The 24,431-nt window shown below is 43.6% G+C and overlaps 1 protein-coding gene across 1 annotated transcript in view; it reads right to left on the bottom strand.

Moving 5' to 3' along the window:
- Window positions 1-731: 731 nt before the first annotated feature.
- The window catches only part of PDGFRL (platelet derived growth factor receptor like), a 580,529-nt gene continuing 556,829 nt past the window's right edge, over window positions 732-24,431 (bottom strand). Inside the window, exon 6 of the mRNA XM_078678941.1 lies at window positions 732-1,125. Within this exon, the coding sequence (XP_078535067.1) occupies window positions 937-1,125 (189 nt within the window). The 3' untranslated portion in view covers window positions 732-936. The remainder of the gene's footprint in view (window positions 1,126-24,431) is intronic.

Raw genomic sequence — 24,431 nt, forward strand, 5'->3', positions numbered from 1 at the left:
TTCATGCACCAATACTTGCACCAATCCAGCTCTGTTATCACACCCATCAATCTTCCCACCCAACCATTGCTGCATGCACCCACAAAAATCCAACATTCTAACAATCCTTGTATGCAACCACACTACCATGAATCCATCCATATACCGAACCAACATCTATCTATACCTGAATACCTGAAGGTGACTTTCGGCTTTATATGTCGGGGTGTATATGCTCACATAAGGATATTGTTTTTATGCATATGTGTGTTCAAGTATCTTTTCCATTTGTGCATCCAATCCTATCACACAGCCATTACAACAAAGAGCACATACGCTCAAAGCAGATCAGACCAATGGGCTTTTCTAAAAGTTGTTCCCATTGCTTACAGGCCACCTAAGGTTCATACAGTAAAGTGTGATTGTGAACCAAAATACTCAACCCATACTTGGATCAGATGATTGAGCGAAAGGCAAAGCATCTCTTCGCTTCTTGCTATATCAAGAGAGGCGACCTTAATCTCAGATTTGCAGTATTCAGCAAGTTGAACCCATTTTGCTTGCAAACATGTTTTGTTTTGTCGACAACAAGAACTGATATAGAATGACTCTGATCAGTTTTTCCATACATCTAAATTTGGATGTGCTGATGACTGGTACAGCATTGTAGCTAAAGAATGTTTCGCTGTCATAAACCTGCTGAAAATAACCGAGCTCCAGAGCTCACTCACCACGACATGGCAACAATAATCTTCAGCTGGATGTATTTTAATATCTGCTGTAAGTACAAAAGAAGAGGAGATAATGGCCAAGTCTAAATTAGTCCCAAATTCAGTGGGAGGGAAAGTAAAAGCGGAGCCCCTTTTTCCCGTTACCAATGGTTCAAGAGGAAACAAAGGGTTAATATATGCTGTACATGGTGCTGTGCTGTAGCCATGGACACAGTGGCTTCAGAGATCAGAAGTGTGCCACCAGGGTGGTGACTGTTGTCTGCCCTCGCAGGTTCTGGGCTACGCATATGTAGTATCCAGCGTCAATGGTCTCAAAGTCTTCAACACCAATCACGCTCTTGGAGAGCCGAGTGGTATGCCCAACCCCACGATCCACCAGCCTCCACGTGTCCTGGATGGTCACAGGCCTCTGATACTGTATTAAAATAACAAAAAAAAGTTATTTTTGGAATGCCTCAGCAGATATACTTAAATCAAAAAACAATGCATGGGTACAACCTGTCTTTCAAGAACCAAATCTTATACAATAAGGATTCCTAAGTTGGTAAATTCAAATGAAAACCCTACTTTTCTGAATTGTAGATCCTGAAATGTGTCAGTCTCCAGTAGCTTAATGGTCCAAAAATCATTGGGAGTGGCATCTCTAGCAGTGACATCTGAAATCTTTTTTTAAAAATTAAAACACACTATTGATTTTCTTGGTTTCACAAGTCATACATACTTTTAGGTACTTTCGTAGGCACAAAAGCAGTATTTTATCATGCATAACGTCAGGTGTAAGCCTCAGTTTTGCAGTGTTTACAAGTATTTCGTACCATTCCTTACAGTATACTTTACAGAAACCGTATTTAGAAGATACCAAGGTAGTAACAGGATACTCTTACAAGTGCATTTAGAATAACTTCAACAATTACAAAAACCCCCTCCCTCCCTTCCTTGGCTCCGCTTTGGTTAGTGCCTATGGTGCCCAGTTCCATCCTGGTTCCTATTTCTACTTTTGTTGGTGTAATTATTATGTTGTGTGCATAATGCAGCATTTCGTATGTAGCATTCTTGGGTCGAAATCGTGCCATCAGGGGACTAATTGCGATCGTTCCTCTATATGTCATTTACCACTGGGACAAGCACAGGCTCTAGTACTTTAAATGCCTCCAGCATCAAGTCCCAATCAAGGTTTTGCTCAACCCTCTGGCCTCTTCCTGTCTAATGGCAGCACACTCTGCACTGCCCCATCGTACCACTTCCCCATGCCACAGATATATTGGTGGACCCCTTGCCGATTTCCACCTCATGGTTATTGCACGCTTTGCAAGGAGAGGTGATAGGTCAGCAAACCGCGAGTGTACCTTTCGCGATTTTGATCGCCGATGCATCCCAAGTATGCAGTTTCCAGCTGTCCCCTCTTTTGGAAAGCCTGTCGCTGTTCTGGTGCTCTGGGCGACATCTGTCCAAAACTCCGCTAGCACAGGGCAGGACCACAACATGTGCAGAATGTCAGCATCCTCCACCTTACATCTGGGGCAATATTGTTGTGTGCGCTGGAACATACGCTGCAAGTGGTGTGGAGTGAGATAAGCTCTATGGAGGATCATATGCTGGATAAATTTAAATTTGGCGTTACGTGATACCTTTTTAGGGTACTCTAGCAGAGCGGTCCGTTCCCTGTCAGTCAGATCCCTTCCTAGGTACACGGACCATCTGTTACCTAAATCAGTGAGTGAGATTCCAGCGTGTGCCCGAAAATCTTTGTAGAGCCATTTTGTCAGCTGCCACCCCTCACCCATTTGATACATTGCTTGTACCAGTTCATGTGTCGGTGGTTCTTCTCTTGCAGGGGCCCAATGCCTCTTAACGTACGTGGTTAGCACTGCATGTGTCATATATAGATTGCCTGCGACCTCATTTTCCCTGGTAAAGTTCTTGTGATCCATGAGAGCCCTGGCACCGAAGAGTGCCCCTACTGTAGTGACTCCTCCCTCAGACCTGCTGCGGGTGTTCCGTTTCGTAATGAGACCTGTGGGTGTAGGGATACCTAGTAACAGTGTGTTGTTTGAGTATGGGGTACACTTTCGCGTGTACTGTAGTGCTTTCCTCCAGTACACCAGTGCTGTGCGCAAAAGCGTTGGGTATCCTTGGGAACCCGAGAACGAGGCAGCAGGAGTGTATGTAGGATCCCGCGATTGAGATCCTGGGTTGTGTATCCCAGTTCATGCAGGTTACGCCCTGCCATCCAGAACGAGAGCCACTGCAGTTGGCTTGTATAGCAATATGCACGAGGCAGGCACTCCCAGTCCCCCTTTGTCTGTCTCCAGCTGTAGTTTGGCTAGACCCACCCGGCGGCCATTCCCCAGATCAAGTCAGATAGTAGTGTGTCATGTGCCTTGAATATGGGTGCAGGGATTAGCACTGGGAGGTTTTTAAAAAAAGTATAGTACTCTTGGGAGAACCACCATTTTGGAGATCGCCACCCGACCCATTACAGATAGCGATAGCGTGATCCAAAAGGTCGTCTGGGATCGGAGTGTCCTAATCGATCTGGTCAAGTTGCCCTCTATTAGGTCTTGCGGGTCTCTGTATATATTGATGCCTAAATATTTGAATGTGTATTGCGCTACTGTTAGAGAGAGCTGCCCAAATTGCAGCATGTCTGAGCGCGAGCCAGGGTGAAAAAAGAAGGCCTGCGATTTAGCCTCCTTGATGGCCAAGCCCGAGACCAGTTCAAATTGTCTAAAAATGTCCGGAATTGGCCCTAGTTCATTGAGTAGGTCTCTGGCGTATACAATTATATCATCAGCATATGCTGATAGCACATGCGTGGCATTGTCCAGTCTGATCCCTATTTGCTCTGCCTCTGTCCGCAGCTTGATGGCCAGGGGCTCTAGCACAAGCACAAATAGCAGGGGTGATAGTGGACACTCTTGGCGGGTACTCTGCCTATTGGGTATGCGCACCGTATGTGAGTCCTGGTGCGGGCCCACGCTGCGGGCGCCGTGTACAGCAGTTGTACCCACTTCAAATATTCCAGCGGAATGCTAAATTCCCCCAGTGACCTGACCATGTAATCCCACTGCAGGGTATGAAAGGCCTGTCTAAAGTCTAAAGTAAAGTCTAAAGTAATGCATCCTGCATTCTGAGTGTCTGCTGACATGGATTCCATGACATGGTAAAGTCTTCTGATGTTGAGAGATGCACTTGGCGCAGGAACAAACCTGCATTGATCCGGGTGTATGAGTTTGTGTAGGTATAGGAGTAGGTGGAGTGCCCGTATTTTACTTAATATTTTACATTCCGTGGCAAGTAGAGAAAGGGGTCGGTACCCTGAGATATTCATAGCGGAGCGTCCCGGTTTAGGAATTGATACAACTAATGCTTGTATTGTGGTGGAGGGAACGGTCCCCGTGCCAATGGTGGATTGGTACAGCTGTTCCAAATGGGGAATCAAAGCATCTGCGGTGTCGAAGAATTTTATAGGCAGCGCATCTAGGCCAAGAGCCTTGTTGAGCGGTAACACCCAGATAGCCTCTCTGATTTCAGCTCTTATAATGGGGCCTGACAGTTCATCCCTGGCGGTATCGCCTAGCTGGGGGAATGGTAGGTCATCCAGAAAAGCGTCTATAGACTCTCCTATCGTTTGCGCTGGCGCTTGGTAGAGCGTTTCATAGTACTTATAAAAATCTTTTTTTATCTCCTGCTAGGTGTGTACTGTGTTCCTTCAGGTGTGGTTATTTCATGTAGCGCAGCAGCAGGGGGTGCATCGCGCATAATACGTGCTAGTAGCGCATCAGACTTATATAAATGATTAAACAGGGAACATTTACTCCTTTATCTCCTGTCATTCGAAAATTCATTTCAACAACATATTTGAACCATAATGCCCTCGATGGGCCCATGTCCTCCCACAACATGATCTCCCATATGAGTAGAGATGACTGGAAAAATGACATTTATCTCATGTCACTAGAAAATTCATAAAAGCCAACACATCTGAACCATAGTGCCCACGATGGGCCAATGTCCTGCCACAACATAATGTCCCCTATAAGTGAATATTGCCAGGTTATAGAAATGCAGCAATTTAACCCACAAAGGACCAGAGTTCTTATTCACTATTGAGCCCTAAAGGGGTACGGGTGCGTAATTCAATAATATATCTTGCTTCTAACTACCATAGCAGTTTCACCCTGTCACCTCCTCTCTCTTTAACCCCTTCGATGCTTGTGAAGGAACCATTCCGTCATGCCTCACGGTTGAGCTGTGCGGATGACGGAATGGTTCCGTCACGACCACACCCAGTTATGGAATGTCCAGCACCGGGGGGGAAATCGGCGCCGCACGCAAGGTGTTAATTGGAACTTGATCCGAACAGAAGTAACGTAATTTGTTACTTCTTGAGTCATGGGCCTCAGCAAAATGTCTGGCTACTGGGAATGTAATGTCCTGGTTTGTAATTGCCCATGTGTGCTCCAGTATATGTTTTTTTCGCTGAATGGATGGTGCTACCAATATGCTGGAGACTGGCAAACCAGACAATACACTACAAAACTTGTGTTGTATTTCCAAATGTATTAATCACGTGTTCCGTTTTCTTGCCGGGGACTGAATATTCCTTAACCGTACAGCTGTTCTTACAGGCCTCACATGAGGAGCATGGGAAAAATTCCACAATAGGTCTTTCCATAGAAAATTGCTCCTCTGAGAAATGACTGTGCTCCAGACACCAGGGTTATGTGGAAATCTAGGACCCTAGTGTAATTTTCCCGATTCATGCCCATATATAGGTATAATTCACCCAATCCTTATATAGGCATAGGAATCATTGCCTTATTTAGTCTTAGCCTGTGCAGCCCAAATACGGCATGGCTACTTCCACTAAACTCCTAGAATCCACAACGATTTCTTGGAAAAACCAGCCTTCAGCAGCCAGGGACTTCCCCCTGCTTGAATACTAATTTATCCAAGAACTCCTGGAGTTTTCAAGGAATTGAGGCACTAGTGACGATATTATGTCCAATCTTACGTCAAACTCGGCACCTTCAAAGTATTAATATGCCTACATTTGCCCAGTCAAACACACGGTGGTTTAGGAGCAGATCGACTAACTACTTGGCCGATGCCCTGCTGCTGCAAGTGCCGAAGGAAGCCGACCCTCCAACTGACGCACTGAGAAGACGCTGTCTTTTCTCTTGCCGAGAAATCCAGCTCCGGTGTTTCCAGGCTACCCTTGCGGGTTGCTGGGAGATCGAGTCCTGAGAGAGAGATACAAGACCTCTATCCTTCTAAAACCAAGGTACGGAGCTGATTAGACCCTTAGAGAATTCTTGGAACAGATTCTTGGCAGAGAATTACTAGACTTAAGCTACACCACACTTACTCCTCCCTCGTACTAGACTTAGGTTAGGTACACCGGGGTAGGCGTATTTTAGAAGCACCAGTTGAGTACTTTTAGCCACTATTTTATCACTGTATGTATTTTATGCATTTTATGTATTCTATGTTTATGGCTTAGAAACCATATCATGCTCTTACAGTAGTATTTTATAATACTATTCATATTATATACATTGTACTTCTTAACTAGCATTTCAATTGTAGCAGTGCATTTCTTATGCTTAAGAAATAAGACTGTTCAATAAATACTTTTATTGAAAACGCCCGTCTCTCTATTTCTAAGCAACTCTGGTGAAACGAAGTATGCACATCTGACTGAGTGAAATAGCCGTCTATTGTTTCCGCGACTCTAGAGATACGTTTCATTCTGGGGAAACAAAGTTGTTATGTTATATGGTTGTCAGAAGCTAATCCCTTCTTGTTTATTCAAGACAGTTTCTAGTGACCTCTGAGCTAGCTGGCACTCACAATTAAGTCTAATATATTCGGCAGAGACCTAGTCGACTTAAGTCCTACGTCTAAACTGCAGGATATATTATTCCAATGCGCAGAGCCTATTGGGAATATAGGAACTACACTACATGGCGCCCAACGTCTGGTAAGGCGATAATTTAATGCTAGATACTAAAGTAACTCAGTTGTGCTTTTCACACAGACCCCTTTTTTCCCGTAAAAACTCCAAAAGACGTCTGGAGTGGGTGAAAGGATAATATCCACCAAAACTGAGTAGGACGAAAATCCTATGTTTTAGTTTTTGGTTTTTTACAACGTTGAAGGATACAGTGTTCCAAAATATTGTGCACCTAATCTTTGTTTCCTTGAAACTTGTTCTGTAAACTCTTCAAATCAGTAAAAATAATGGTTACTGACGAAGAATTAGCTGCAGCATCAGTTCAAGCGATCTTAGATGACGCTGAAATCCTAGAAAATGACACGGATGCTATACTGCTCCCGGTAAATGTAAGGAAAAGTATAAATTACAAACTGATAAATAATGGAGTATCAGCAAGAGGTGGCAGAGTAATCTTTGTCATAGAGGCACATGAATATCGACAGACAGAGGTATTCTATTCATGGATTCAGTTTCCAGCAGCAAATGCGGAAACACAAGAGTTCCACTACTACAAAGTAGAGGAACCTCCAGAGGAATACGTTCCTTTCGAGGACATTGAAATTCCATTAACTTACCAAGAGCATCAGCTCTGGTTTAAAGGCGCACTAAAACATCAAAATCCCATTACCAGGCTCGGTCCACTAGGTAGACCAGGAGCAACATGGCCGGTACTAGCCAGCTATACACCACATCCAGACATTGAAAGGATGTCAGATGCAGAATTATTAGCTCAGCTAAAATAGTTAATTAAAATACATAGACAATTGGTTCAATATGTCATGCGGACATTAACAGTCCAACCAGCTGTAAGAATTCCACAGCACACCCCTCACCAGGGGAACACAAATAAAATCACACCACAGACTATACAGTCAGTCATTGGTAAACTACGAGCAAAACGAGAACAAATTCCGTTCTGGTTAGCACAAAAAATTACTCAAATAGAGGCAGTATTTCCTGATAGTACACCTTATGAGAAACACAGGATTCTGACAATCTGTTTACCTATAGGGATTGCACCACACATAGAGGATTGTGACACTTGGGGCACAGTCTTTGCTTCAATCTACACTGTGATTCCATCCATGGCGGTAATACCAGAAGTTCTAAGACAGATTCCAAATAAATACGGTGCAGAACCGGCTTTAAATCTAGGTATGAAATTACTGAAATATTTCAAACAAGTCTCGGCTATACTATTAGCCAACATTAAAGGTGAAGCAGCATCAGTGACAATCTGCCAGAAATTAAAAGAAACAGACATTACTGAGCAACCTTATGAGCTTGCCAGAATTATTGAAAAATCCTATGAAGAACTACGTAGAGATAGTTTGGGTGGGAAACCACTAAAACCACAACTAACAGAGAATCCTGAAAAATCTTTTATAAAAAATAATCTCACTACTGCTAAGAAGAAGTGGGAAAACAGTAAACAGACACTTCACAGGGAGAAGCATTCTCAGTCCAGAGGAAGGTCTCCCCAAAGGAGAATTAGGTCTCCTGAACGGGGGCGGAGTTCTCCCCAATGGGAGCCCTCTGAAAAAAGGTATAACCTTAGAAATAGGGATTCTTTAAGAAAACCTGATAGATATCAAGATAATGACACACGTCCCTCTAGATCTTGTCAGACTTCCTCGCAGAAATCAGAAAGAAGAGGACGGTCAGAACACAAAGAAGAACGCGTCAAGTCCAAAGACAAAGAACCCGTTCACCAAAGTAAAAAAGCTCAATTTTCCAAAAAGAAGGTAGCAAGCATAAAGATCAGACATGCCGAGGATTCTAAGGGCACAACTCAAGAACGGGGAATGGGCTCAGACAATGCTAGACAGCGCAGCAGAAGTAACAATAGTTCACAAGATCCTGAAGGATCATCTGGAAACAGTGGACTTGAATGAATGCATTTAAGTAGAAACTGCCGACACCAGGGTTAGTGTACCCCACAAGTTATATGAAGTAACACTCCGGATGGAGGGGGACATAACTAGAAAAATAAAAGCTCTCTTTTGGGACAAGCTTTCCAAAGGTTATGACATACTTCTGGCTGAAAGAGACTGGCCATCTGCAGTTGTTAGGGAGTGCCCACACGGCGAAGAGATAATTATGCCAGCCTTCTCAAATCACATTCCAATTCATAAAAAATATACATATGCCAGGAAATGGGCAGTAGCTCAGGCTCCAGCATTATACAAAAATCACGTAGGATGGGATGAGGATTCTCCTTACCACAAAATCCAGTTAAAAAATCAACCTACTGCTCAAAGGCAGTATCCAGTCATGCAAGAAGCTAAAAAACAAGTCAGGGAGATCTTAGATCAACTTGAATATCAAGGGGTGATTGAAACATACACCTCATCTATGAACAATCCTTTGTTTCCTGTCTCCAAGCCAGACAATTCATATCGTCTAGTTTTGGATTACAGACACCTAAACTCTTGTTTCAAACCTTTTGCAGTACAAAATTCACACAGTGCAGCACTGATGAATAACATCATGCACAAACAATATAAAACCACATTAGACTTTTCAAATGGGTTTTTCTGTCAAAACATTGCACCAGAAAGTAGGCACTTGACCGCTTTCTCAATCTTGGGGACACAGTAACAATTTTGCCGTCTCCCCCAGGGATTCAAGAATAGTCCAGGGTTATTTTCAGCCAGAGTAACAGAAATACTAGAAATGTACGATGATGAGGCATTATCTTATGTCGATGACATCTATCTTACAGATGATGATTTGGACGTGCACTTGAAAAGAGTGAACACCATAATACTTGGGTTTGCTTCTGAAGGGTATAAATTCAATTTTAAGAAATCACGAATTGCCCACCTCAACGTCCTATTCTTAGGATATGAGTTGTCAAGTGAAGGCAAAAGCCTGGCAGCAAACTTTCTTGAGAAATGTGCGCTGCTCCAACCTCCAAAGATGCTGAAAAACGTAGTCAATTCTAGGTTTCCTGAATTTTGGAAGAACTTATGTTCTAAATTACGCAGAAAGGGTTAAACCTCTCTACGAACTAATCAAACCTGATTTCAAACAAACAAATTGGACTCAGAAACAGAAAGAAATTTTGCGTTCAGTACAAACAGACATGTTAGCAAAAACACAATTAGATACACGCAACAATGCGCGCAATCTCGTGATCCGTGTCATCCCAGGAAAATGCGGATTCACATACCTGACCTTTAATGAAGGTGAAAAGGTACCAATTGCATTCAAATCACACTTGTACACACAAGCTGAAATGAAATTCACTTCAACAGAAAATATTCTGACAGCGGTTCAAACTGCAGTAGCAAAAGAGAGAGCTCTCGCACAGGGTAAACGCTTAATGATCGTTACACCTGTACCTGCCTTAGAGGCAGTGACAAAAGCGAGCATTCCAAATGCTAAAGCTTTACATCCGAGAAGGATACAATGGGTTAACTCTCTTGCTGCAACAGACGTTGAATACGTTTTTGACCCCTACTTGAAGACACAAGAAACCCTACAATACGATTACAAATGTCCTCTGCCGACCGAAATTCTGCCTCTAGAACATTACGGCTGTATAATATATACAGACGGATCAGCACAACCCGCAATTGGGGATAAACAAGCTTATAGTGCTGCGTGCGCGATCGTTAAAGGTCGTTGGCGCGAAGGTAAATTCAGACCTATGGTCACTAAAACTCAATCACTCAGAGACTGTACAGCTCAGCAAGCTGAACTACAGGCTTTCAAGATGGCACTTGAAAATACAGATCGCGAATTCCCCACACTGATAGTGTGCGATTCGTATTACTGCGTCCAGTCTTACAATGAGTATTTACAGAACTGGGTTCAAAACGGTTTTAAAGACACAAAAAGTGGCACAATTAAGCATAAAACGCTTAGGGAACAAGTAGTTCTATTACAAAAAGAACTACAATAGACTTACGTGATTCATACACTGAGTCATCAACGTGATGGCGTTCACGTTGCAGGGAATTCATTGGCTGATGAAGCCGCAAAGGCAGCTGTGCAAACGGCTTCCGTAGCTGCGATTACTCGGTCAAAAACAAAAATAGACAGCGATATAATGCAATCTGTCACTGCTTCAGTTAAAAACAGTGGTAAGACACTCCCGAAAGGCTTTCCAATAAAGTACTCATATACAACTGATGCGAATAATGTTCCTTTTGTTCAAATCCCTGGAGTGGGGAATAGGGCAATTCCAAACATGGAACATAGGATAGGACTGATCTTAGCAGCTCATGAAGGACTAACATCTGCACACGCAGGAGTTTCCGCCACAGTATCATTATTAAAACAGAGATATTAATGGCCGCGCATGAGGAAACAAACTAGAAACTATGTTCTAGAATGTGAAATCTGCCGGAAAATGAAAGTATCAACAGTGAAACGTCCTGCGCAGACGCCCCACCTGATTTCTGATAAACCGCTAGCGTGTGTTTATCTGGACCACTGTGGTCCCTTACAAAGGGATGGTAACTATAAATATATCATGGTCGCAGTGGATTCCTGCACAAGATTTATTTGGATATGGCCCCAGCGCTCGGCTGACGCCAGAACTGTTATAAAGGATTTGCGAGTCTTTATTGGCACATACGCAATTGGCACGCTACATTCGGACCAGGGTCCTGCGTTTAGCTCTCTTACAAGGAGGCCATGGCTAACTTGGGCGTTGCATTGCGGTATTCTAGTCCCTTCCATCCTGAGGGTAATGAGGTAGTGAAAAGAAAAAAAACGTGACCTAAAGCAATCCATAACAGCTAAGGTATTAGGTTCGGGTGATGGGTGGATCAAACATCTAATAAGTGTCCAACGTAGTCTTAACAATCTGCCAAGAAATTCTCTGGGTGGAGTCACTCCGTATGAACTAATGTTTGGTACTAGAATGATAATCGAAGACCTCGATTGTCAGACTTCAGTGGTGGAACAAAAACCCTTTGATGTCAAAGATCGTTTGACTGTTTTACAGGACTTAAATGAAACAAGAAGAAGTCTGAGTAATACAATACAGAAGCAAACGCCCACTGAAGACAAACCACCTGTCCCAGCAAGGCCGGTCTGGATTCCAAAGATTGGGGATCTGGTCAGAGAGAAAATAGCGGTGAAGAAGGAATTTGGGCCTTCTTACAGAAAAGCAGTACCTGTCTTGGCAATCCAAGGAACAAGATCAGTAGTACTACCGCCCCTTGCTGGTAAAAAGGAGAACAGAGTTGTATCCATCGACCTGGTCAAACCACAACATGTGGCCGATAATAAGTAGTAGGCCCAGTGGACTCCCGAGAAGTAGCAGACGACCAAATCTTGCTACAATCCAAGAGGTTCAAACTGAAAGACTTATCACCTTTGATAAACCTGCAGTAAGAAAAGAAGTTCTATGCAACAAAGCCATGGAACTTGTAACTCTGGAAACTCAAATAACAGTTCGCCAAGACACGCCTGTCTACAATGATGTGACATCTGACTATACAAACATGGCGAAACAAGAAACAGCTCCAGTGATTTCAAGTAATCCTGATGCGATCCCAACAATTGACAGAACTGCTTCTCGCTATTTTATCAACTTCGATAACTTTTCTGAGGATTCCAGTGAACCTGAGGATAAGCCAGCAAAGAAAAACTTCAAGAAAAAAGTAACAGAACTCCTTCATCTACTAGAAAGAACATATCTGGTTTCACCATGGGTTGAATTTTGGATTGGATTAGGTATATTCTTCCTCCTGCTCTGGCTCGTACTAGTGTTAAGCTTGGGAAGGATAATTGATGGAAAATATAGTACTATGGACACAGCAAGTAAGAAAATCAACTTGGTCCTGAGACCTTACAAATCATCTCATCGTGAAAGAAGAGGCCTGTCAGCAGTGAACATCATAGCCGTTCCTATACCTGGGGGTATAGCATGGGACAAAACTGATTATGACATCTATGGTCTGGTGGAATTATTGAAGATTTCACATCAGTTCAAGGTTTCTTTGAGTGACTTTGTCGCACCCAGTAAATTTTCCGATGATTGGGACTTTGAGACTGTTAACAACATGATGAAAGATTTAGAAATGTCAGCTAAATTTACAGAACATGACTACTTAGAAGGGTCATCAGATTATGAACAAATGCATTGTTTCAATCATTATGGTCACCATTATTTGCATAAATCTGCAAGCCCTAGAAATGTGTTTCATTACAATCAATGGGAACATTGTCCTACTCCACTGAAAGGCAGCTATAAAACATTTCAAGAAAAGTTTTCGTACTTCTCAGGGTTTAATGTTACCAATCCAGAAAAGTTTTATTTTAAAAATGTAAATAAGACAGGAATGAAAACAATGTTGACCAATATTAAACAAATTTATTCTGCAAACTTTTCTGCTCAATTGTCTGTATTAGGTTTTAACTTTTGGAAAGACAACGTTGAGACGAAAACCGTCTGGGGCACTAAAGATTGGCATGTACAAGGTTTAGAAGCCTTATTTAGGGCCTGCATCATCCCAGAACAAATTATGTTTTTAAATGACACTGTTCAACAGACGTCTTGTCTTGGCCTAACTAAGATAAAGGATTTAAATAAACCGTCTATACCTAAACCCACATCTGACAGCGAGAATGCTACAGAAGAGGAGGTAGACGTACCCTATATCATTAAACAGAATAGAACTAATCCTGATTGGAAAAAATGGTTGCTCTGGCCCACAGACACAAATAACTGTCAAGATAGATTCCTGAACAAGACACAGGGTTTCAAAATGAATAGGCCAGACCCAAGATATTCCCAAAGACAACATCCAGGGATAGTAACCACTTACAGTGTAGGGAAGCTGTGCCTTGAGTGGCTTCAAAACTCTACACTTCCAGAAATTAAACAACACTTATCTTTACTTAAAGAAAGCAATAATTTGCGAGATTTCTTAATGGGGCCTCGCAAACCACGGCAAAAACGTTTCATATACGCCGGAATATATGCAGCATACAATGAAATATGGAAAGTGACGCAAATAGAAACTGCAGAAAGAATACGAGAAATTGATCGTATACATTTAGAAAAAAAGCCTCTCTGTAGTTGACAATGGGTTAACGACTCTGTCCTCCAGAATTTATTCTTTGGACAGCATCGTGTCATCTGCCATTGACATCATAGAACAAGACTTGTTAATGTTACAACATGGCCAGTCTCAATTACGTTCTATTATGCTGCTGGGCTGGTCGTTGCAACATCTGCGTTCCGGCTATGTGCCATGACATCTAATCAATACCCCGTCATTGTTTTCTGTATTTAACCTTACAGATAAACAAATCTCTTTGGCACAAAGAGGAGCAGACTATACGGTGCTGAGCATTGAAAAACTAGAAAGATTACAATTAACAGTTTCTGAGAAACCTGTCATTGAATGGATAATTAATGGCACCATTACGATACCAGTGACGTCATTCCTGTTTCAGTATTGTCTGGAGCATATACCAGCGGACCTGTATGAAAGGTTGGGTAAAGAATACATTAAGTCGACCTGGGCTTTACCATACACACACAGATGTTGGAATAGGGGACATGAAGTATTCCTTAGTGGAAATAATTGTAAAAACTCACTGAGTGGTACACTTCTGTGCCAGGGTATTAATTTGCACGGAGCCTGCGACGGTTCTGCAAATAACCTCTCATGCCACCTGCACGGATCCCCCTCTATAGCGATAGTACCAATTTTCAGGAAGCTACCCGATGGCAGCTACGTTATGCTCAACGATCACAGCTGTTGTGGCATGTTGCCACGAAAAAGTTATCTCATAACTGTGTCATCCACGGTCACTTGTTGTATGCAAGTATTGTATCCAAAAAGCGAGACAGAAAGGGAGACAGCTTTATGGCCTTCACTGAATATCTCTTCTATACAAATTGATACTTTAAGCAGAATGAAAGCCATTCTTTTACAAAAAAAGTGCCACAAGTAGCAAGGTCTTCTGCAGAGATACATGCATTATTATCAACAAACTGCTCAGTACATTTCGCAGAAATGTTAAGTCAAATCTTGAACATGTCTGATACCAGCGGCATCGAACATGTATTTAAGACGATTTTTTCGGGACTGTTAACACCATTTAAAGCAGTCCTGGGCATTTTTCCAAATTTCGTGCACTCTGTGTTCGGCGGCCTGCCTCTCATCTTGGGACTAGTAGCAGGAATTCTATTTTTATTCCTTCTGCTCCGATATGGCAAGTCCGGCCACCAACAACACCAAAACTACCATGGAACAATGCCTACCTGCAATGAGATATCGTGAACGGATTTCACAGATTCTTGGCTTGGCTCGTTTAAGAGATCTGAACACAACGTGGTTTCTATCGTTCAGACCAATCTGGCAAGATTGCATTTTACGTGTTCTTTGATGCCTGCTTTGCGGACAGGAATGCATGTTGGACATTTGTCTTACACTTCCATCAGTACTGCCATTGGATGTTGACGCTTTGCTCGTTCCAGTGCATCGTGTTGCCCCCAACGGCTGCCAATTCTGATGACGGCATTCATTGAGGTCTCACCGGCAAGTCTAACTGAGGGTGAGATACGAGAAACTACAGGCATACAGGTACCATGTACTACGGTCATCGCTAATGCATCAAAAGCTGACGGCGATGATCCACACTTCTGCACTTTTGATCTGCTAACTGAAGTGGTTCCACTCTCACCTACCACGGTAGACGGTTTCTTTGCGAGCCTAGACAATCTGATGTTTTCTCCTGAAACTCCTGAGAATAACTTTTGATTATTTCACACAGTGTTCCCTGAACTCTGCAATTCGACCTTCATTTTTTCAAAACAATGCACTAATTTGAACTTTTTCAAAAATAGAACTTTTTGGCACAGAGTAATCTGCTTAAAGTAGAACTATTCTTAGAGAACTAGATTTCGTGTTTTGAACTTCCTAAATGACAATATTTAGCTTCAACCGCGAAAACGAAACACAGTTAAAAACGTATACTATGGGACAGATTTCAGGTATCAATTGATGAATGTACTTTCGTTTTATTTAATGAGAGAATATATGCTCATGATTTATGCTTGATTTCATTTGACGCCTATGACTTTTGCATACAGTACATACTCATTTCATGTGAACAAACCTATCTATTCAAATGCATTTTTGTATTTTGGGGTGGGATTGTGAACACTTTGCTTTAGATATGTTCAGTGCTTAGGTGTTATTAAACTTAATATTCGTGGAGTGGGTGTTATGTGGGAATCTAGGACCCTAGTGTAATTTTCCCGATTCATGCCCATATATAGGTATAATTCGCCCAATCCTTATATAGGCATAGGAATCATTGCCTTATTTAGTCTTAGCCTGTGCAGCCCAAATACGGCATGGCTACTTCCACTAAACTCCGAGAATCCACAACGATTTCTTGGAAAAACTAGCCTTCAGCAGTCAGGGACTTCCCCCTGCTTGAATACTAATTTATCCAAGAACTCCTGGAGTTTTCAAGGAATTGAGACACTAGTGACGATATTATGTCCAATCTTACGTCAAACTCGGCACCTTCAAAGTATAAATATGCCTACATTTGTTCAAACACACAGTGGTTTAGGAGCAGATCGACTAACTACTTGCCCGACGCCCTGCTGCTGCAAGTGCCGAAGGAAGCCGACCCTCCAACTGACGCACTGAGAAGACGCTGTCTTTTCTCTTGCCGAGAAATCCAGCTCCGGTGTTTCCAGGCTACCCTTGCGGGTTGCTGGGAGATCGAGTCCTGAGAGAGAGATACAAGACCTCTATCATTCTAAAACAAAGGTACGGAGCTGAATAGACCCTTAGAGAATTCTTGGAACAGATTCTTGGCAGAGAATTACTAGACTTAAGCTACACCACACTTACTCCTCCCTCGTACTAGACTTAGGTTAGGTACACCGGGGTAGGCGTATTTTAGAAGCACCAGTTTGAGTACTTTTAACCACTATTTTATCACTGTATGTATTTTATGCATTTTATGTATTCTATGTTATGGCTTTAAAACCATATCATGGTCTTACAGTACTATTTTATAATACTATTCGTATTATATACATTGTACTTCTTTTTTTTTAAAACCTTTATTGTACAGAAAGTGCTCACAAATACGGGCCTACAACCCAGCGGGCTGGCCACCACATATCAGAAGCATAATTAGCAGTACGAAAGTACCCACAGGATATGACTTCACGAACACAGGAGACATTGGCCGAAAGCCATAGAGCAACTAGCATGGACAGGATACGGGAAGGTTGCTTTTCTATTATGGGAACGGGAAGTACAGGATCATGACGGGCAATGAATCAAGCAAAAAAAAAAAGGGGGGGGGCCGTGGTGAGCCGCGAACAGGCGAACTTAGAAGGTACAGGATAAATCCGACAAGGACTAAACACATTGGTAAAAACAATTCCAACGGAAGCACCACTAAGAAAGACAATTGTGCCCGCCGTCCAGCGCCCACCCACCACAGCTACAACACGACTTTAACAAACAGACGTAAAGAGCCCATCGTATAAATCAATACGTTACACACCCCAATAAAAGGAAAGAAATCCCCCACGAAAGAGGGAGGGGAAGGAAAAAGAAAAAGGAAGGGACTCCTTCTCAAACACGTGCCCCCTGGCGAACGAAGCAGGGAAACCTCAACCGGCACACCGCAACCATTACATTGTACTTCTTAACTAGCATTTCAATTGTAGCAGTGCATTTCTTATGCTTAAGAAATAAGACTGTTCAATAAATACTTTTATTGAAAACGCCCGTCTCTCTATTTCTAAGCAACTCTGGTGAAACAAAGTATGCACATCTGACTGAGTGAAATAGCCGTCTATTGTTTCCGCGACTCTAGAGATACGTTTCATTCTGGGGAAACAAAGTTGTCATGTTATATGGTTGTCAGAAGCTAATCCCTTCTTGTTTATTCGAGAAAGTTTCTAGTGACCTCTGAGCTAGCTGGCACTCACAATTAAGTCTAATATATTCGGCAGAGACCTAGTCGACTTAAGTCCTACGTCTAAACTGCAGGATATATTATTCCAATGCGCAGAGCCTATTGGGAATATAGGAACTACACTACATGGCGCCCAACGTTTGGTAAGGCGATAATTTAACGCTAGATACTAAAGTAACTCAGTCGTGCTTTTCACACAGACCCCTTTTTTCCCGTAAAAACTCCAAAAGACGTCTGGAGTGGGTGAAAGGATAATATCCACCAAAACTGAGTAGGACGAAAATCCTATGTTTTAGTTTTTGGTTTTTTACAACGTTGAAGGATACAGTGTTCCAAAATATTGTGCACCTAATCTTTGTTTCCTTGAAACTTGTTCTGTAAACTCTTCAAATCAGTAAAAATAATGGTTACTGACGAAGAATTAGCTGCAGCATCAGTTCAAGCGATTTTAGATGACGCTGAAATCCTAGAAATTGACACGGATGCTATACTGCTTAGATGACACTACACCAGGCAGGTCGCTCCCCTTGCCACCACACAGCCCCTCCTGTGTGCCCTGAGCCGCTGCTGCCGCTTGCACTGGTTTGTGCCTGTTTTTCCATTTTTCCTGACTGTTGTATTTTACTCTGTCTCTGAGCTGTCTTTATTAATACTGTGTTTGCATTACTGTGTTTTTTTCTCCCCTCTGTGGACTATGTTAGCATTATTGTATTTTCCCCTCTGTGCCCTCTACTTTGCTTTCTGTATACCACGCCCGGTCCTCCCTTCGTTTTTCCCACCGCTGCGTCCCCTGCGGCCCGCCCCCTGAAATCCCATTTGCCGCCCGCTCCCGCGTCGCAGCTGCTCCTCCCTCCCACAGCCCTTCATATGGAGGCCGGGCAGTGGTGAAGAGAGCGACCCTTGGCCCTGTCACCAGCCTGGTCGCTCCCCCTCGCCACCACACAGCCCCTCCTGTGTGCCCTGAGCCCGCTGCTGTCGCTCGCATTGGTTTGTGCCCGTTTTTACTGACTGTTGGATTTTACTCTGTCTCTGAGCTCTCTTTATTAATACTGTGTTAGCATTACTGTGTTTTTTTCTCTCCTCTGTGGACTGTGTTAGCATTATTGTATTTTCCCCTCTGTGCCCTCCACTTTGCCTTCTGTTTCCCCATCCCGCTCCCCCCTTCGTTTTTCCTGATGCTGCGTCCCCAGCGGCCCCGCCCCCCTGATCTCCCATTCGCCGCCCCGCTCCTGCCTCCCAGCTGCTCCTCCCTCCCACATCCCCTCATATGGAGGCTGCGCAGCGGCCCCTCCACTGGTGCGCCGAATGCGCGCCTAATGCAAGCCCATCTGCGCCTGGACCGCGCCCAGCACCAGGACCCCTGACCCCCGCGAACACCATGAGGCCCGCTGCTACTACGACTCTAGCACCCTCCATGCACTCAATGCCGGACGATTAAGCACCTGCTGCCTAGCTGCCCCGAAGCACACCCTAGGACCCTTCTCCTGCCGGACCTGCAGCTTCACCAGCATCTGGCCCGCCAACCCACCTACTGAAGAACCCAACTTCCTCAGATGCATCCTACTCAACACCCGTTCCGCCCGCAAACACGCCGTTGAACTCTGGGACTTACTTGACACTAACGTCCCAGACGTCGCCTTCCTGACGGAGACCTGGCTAAACCCCTCCTCGGCACCCAACATCGCCATAGCCATCCCAGAAGGCTACAAGATCACACACAAGGACCGCACCAACGGAGTAGGAGGAGGAAATGCCATCGTCCACAGGAACACTCTCAAAATCTCGAAATACACCGACGACACCCTCAGCTATGCCAACTACCTGCACTTCCAGATCCACACCCACCCCAACACCACCCTCAGAGGGACCCTCGTCTACAGACCCCCCGGCCCCCGACCGCAGTCCAGCGACTCGATCGCCGACTTCATTAGCAGACACGCCCTCGCATCCACGGACTACATCCTCCTCGGGTACCTGAACTTCCACCTTGAGAACAACAATGACTCCAACTCTTCCACCCTGATCGACAACCTTGCCAACCTCGGACTCAGACAACTCTCCACAACACCCACCAACTCCGCCAGCCACACGCTTGACCCCATCTTCTCAGCAATCTCCCACGTCTTCTTCAACCACACGACCGAACTCCACTGGACTGACCACCGCTGCATCCACTTCACCTTCCGGAAACCCACCACGCACCAGCACACTCAGCAGATTCCTTGCCACCGCTGGGGCAGAGTCACCGAAGACCAGCTAACCACCACCCTTGCCCAGAGCCTACCCGCTGACCCGACCGACCCTGACGCCGCAGCCCGTAACCTCAGACAGTGGATCAATGACTGCGCCAACACCCTCGCCCTGCTCAAGAAGCCCTCCAAGACCCACACCAGCAAGAAAGTCAGCTGGTTCACTGAAAATCTCCAGGCCTCCAAGCAAACCTACAGAAAACTCGGAAAAAATGCATCCGTGAACGAACACCGGAAAGCTACACAGCCCACAAGAACGTCACCCGCAGACCCCACCACCTCATCAGATCCGCCAAAAGACATCCCACCTTCACAAGACCAGTGCGACTCGCTGGCCACCTTCTTCTTTCATCGCAAGATCGCAGACATGCACGACAGCTTCAACGCCGTCACCACCCCGGCAACCGCTGAGACCCCAGCTCCCACGACCACCACCCGCACCAACCACCTGCTCTCCTGGACCAACATCAACGACACCATCAAGATCATGAACACCATCCACTCCGGATCACCCAGAAGACCCCTGCCCACACCACATCTTCAACAAAGCCAGCAGTACCATTGCATCCCATCTCTGGAAAACCATCAACGTGGGAGAAACGTGGGAGAAACTAGTCGTGAATTAAGGACTAGACTGGCTGAACATAAATCAGCCATAAAGACTAAAAAGTTGAATGCGCCTTTAGTATCCCATTTCTTGGGAAACATCCTTTACAACGCAACTTTTACCACGCGGTGCCTTTACGACGCAACTTTTACAACGCAAACCATTACAACGCATTGCGCTGGGGGGCGCTCTAGGATAGGGAATAGGTCTAATTTACTATCCAACACCTTCCCTACTATCCACGGGGACTGGAGTTGGAATAGTAAATTAAACTATTCACTATCCAGCGCCCCAAAGCACTATGCGTTGTAAAGGCATGCGTTGTAAAAACCGCGTTGTAAAGGCATGCGTGGTAAAAGCATGCGTTGTAATGTCAAACATCCCATTTCTTAGAGAAGGAACATAAAGAAACTGCTTTTAATTGGTTTAATTTGGCGCAGGTTCTGCCCAATTAACATCAGGATAAGGGATAGGTAATGCGCAGGTCCACAGACTATTGTGGCGTACACGGCAGGAGATTTTTGAATCCCGGTAAGTATGAATAATGCGCTAATAGAGATGCTGAACGTTAGGCGTTTTCTTAGCTGGCTTTATAATATCTCTAATGATTTTATTTATACCTAGCCTTAGTCATACTGACCACGGCAAAGCGGCATCCCGTGTAATGACCGGCAAAACGACCGGCCTGCTAAAAGTAAAAGTAAAAAGAATACGGTGCTATGCGAGATTTCTCGTATACGCATCGTTATGTAAGGAAAGAAATCCCCTGATAGTAAAAAGAATGTGGTTTGTTACGTAGTGAAATATATTTTAAAGCAATGGTTGAGGACCAGGTAATACATTTTATAAATTCTAGCGAATAATGTTTTATGACTTATTGAGATCACAGCGTTAATGCGGTATCTCCGGGCATATCAGCAAGAATATCGGCCGCTCGATGATTGAGAAAATGCGATGTCATGTTAATATGTAGACATCGCGAGGTAGATGAAGTAAGCTTGAGGTAAAACATTGGAGGGCAGTTTATTAATGGTGAGTTCCGGTGAGGATGAATTGAGCTAAGGATATTATAGCGATCTTTTGCAATCATGTTTTCAACCTAGTATAGGTGGGATTAATTATTAAATCTTCCAATGTTGTTGTTTTAGGCTGGACCGCTAAATGCTACTGATACAATAGAATCAAATGAAAAATAAAAAGGAATTGATAAGCAAGACGGTGTGAGAAACATAAAATACCTACAGGTAATTCTTTTTTAGCCTCTGTATAACATAAAAACCCTGTTTATATAATCACACCACATTACTAACTAGGGTGTGATTTTTGTTTTAGGATTGGTTTCCTACTATTGGTGGAATTTGAAAAATCCCCTCTAAGTTTGCCAGAATCTTACTGGCTGTGGTAGGTGCTTTAAATCGAAATAAACTAATAAATCAATTTTTTTAACATCATTTGAGGTATTTATCTTGAGCCCATATATCTTTAAGATATAGGTAACTTTAAAGATGTGTTTCCACAACATACTCTGGAGGCAATATTTTGTCACACTGAACAATAAGAAGAGAGCCCTTGAAGATTGTTGGGGTAACCTGTGTTAATCATGGTGGGTACCTATGGCATTATGTGTATCTGTTCATATAACGAAGGAAGTTGTTAAACTCCTCTTGTTTAAATAATTCTTCTTTTGAATAAATATGAAGATAAAGTTTATTATAAATATCAACTCACTAATATAAACAAACAGTGAGGTTGGACATATAAGACGCTATAATCTTGGGACTATATATAGAGCCTCCCTAGCCAAACCAAATACAATCTAAATTTTTGGATGTGCGGTATGAGTGATTGTTGAGTATTGTGTGTTGGGTCTTTATGTCAAAAGTACCAGTAACTCAAATAATAGTATAGATTTGTATCTTGTGAGTTTAACTACGTCTACAAACCTACAAAAACCTCCTTTTGGAAATATACGATGTAATCATGTATATTGTTGATGTTATGTATAATATATACAATGTTTTTTGTATGTATATTTATATAGATGCACAGTGTTGGAATACATTTGTAGCAAACCTGAAGAAGGAGGTGGGACCAATATAATCCTCTGAAACGCGTCGCTGTCTTTTGCTCACATATGTAAAAATGTATTTGTACACTATCTTGTAGTATATATGCGAACAATGATGTTCTAATGTGAAGGTTGTTGTCATAATTAACTTGGATTTACCTATTTTTGTGACTTGGTTTCTCATATGTTTTTAATGTGCATATTGATGTGCTATTTTTAATAATTTTTAATGATTTTATATGAACTAATTAAATACATTTTTCCAAGAAAAATCTTTTTTATTGTTTATATATTTTGACTTTCTGGTAACTGACGATACTGACCCAATGTATGTTTAACAACATTGTAGAATATTGAAGTATGAATGTGCTTTGAAGTATTGTATTTGTAAGGGGTATGCCAATAGAATATCCCAAAGGGAAATTTTTTTAGACTTTTTTTTTGAAACTTTGTTTATTGACAGTATTGGTAGTACATGTTATAGCATATATTGCATACAGGATCGTCATGTAGTGGTATGCACACATATACACAATAGCCGGGTATATCAGCAACATTTTCAAACTTTCATATTTTTGTAAATAAACCCACAAAACCCCACCTCCCTACCCACCCCCTCCCAGCACTCATAAGCTAATGTGATTCTGGTACTCGGTACGAGGCTACACCCATCGCATTCAATACTTGTGGTAGTTGCTATTTCAGTCTTATAGGGGCCATAGCAATAGTAACTGACTACGCTGTTCGATTGCTGCACCTAGAATGCAAACATCCCCATCATTCTGGGGCAACACCAGAAGTTATGTCTCAGTTCAGCTGGCAGTCGAGGATTGGTCAGATCCACTGGTCCCTCCCATCTCAAATGACCCCAGAGTAGTATACCAGTCTAGGGAAATCGGGGTTTTCCTGAGTCCCTTCCGTTCCTCACGTTGGAGTGCTTCACCCTCCGCTTTGCCCCACCTCATCACCTCCGCCCTCCAGGTGGTCTGGCCGATTTCCACCGCATTGTTATTGCCCGTTTTGCAAGCAACAAGGCCATGTCAGTAAAGCGAGCGGCCACGCTTCTCTTGCGCCCTCTCGGTCCAAGTCCTAGTATAGCATAGTCTATGGTGTTTGTCGGCCTAGAGGTGACCGCGGCAGAAAGCGCCTCATGTATTGTGGTCCAGTAGTATCCCAACTTCGGGCACTCCCAGAGCATATGCAATAGACGTGCGTCATCGATCCCGCGTCAGGGGCAAGTGTTAGTCGTGTTAGGGAACATGGCGTGTATGCGGTGGGGTGTGAGATATGCCCTGTGTAGAACCATCAGCTGTATGAACTTGAACTTCGGGTTCCTAGCTACTTTTTTGGGGAACTTCAGGATGTGTTCCCATTCCTTGTCCCTCAGAGGCCTCCCAATGTCACCCTCCCATTTCTCTCTGAGAGGTCGCAATGGTATCTTTTTGCCTGCCCTTATGCCAGTTGTGATCCATTTAGTGAGATGGCTGCCCGTTCCCATAAGATATTGCATCGTTATCAGTGAGTTCGTGAGTGGTTCGGTCTCATTTTGCGTCCATGTCCTCGTGATGTAGCGTCTCACACTGGCGTGCATGAGAAACGAGCCTCCCGGAACATGATGCGCAGCACGGAAGTCCTCGAAGGACATCATGTGGCCATCTGCAAAGAGGTCCCCAATTCGTGACAGGCCCGCGTCGTGCCACGCGGTGAGTGCTCGGTTTGTTACCAGTCCCGTCCCCATGGGGACACCTAGTAGAGGGATCGTAGGGGCGTATGAGGACGTCAGCGTCGTATATTTCACCCCCTTCCTCCAATAGGTTAGTGCAAGTCGTAAGAGCGGGGATGCCGCTGCTGCGATTACCGAGTGAGG

The sequence above is a fragment of the Lissotriton helveticus genome, chromosome 2_2 (assembly GCF_964261635.1).
Source record: "Lissotriton helveticus chromosome 2_2, aLisHel1.1, whole genome shotgun sequence".
In the NCBI taxonomy this organism is placed as follows: domain Eukaryota; kingdom Metazoa; phylum Chordata; class Amphibia; order Caudata; family Salamandridae; genus Lissotriton; species Lissotriton helveticus.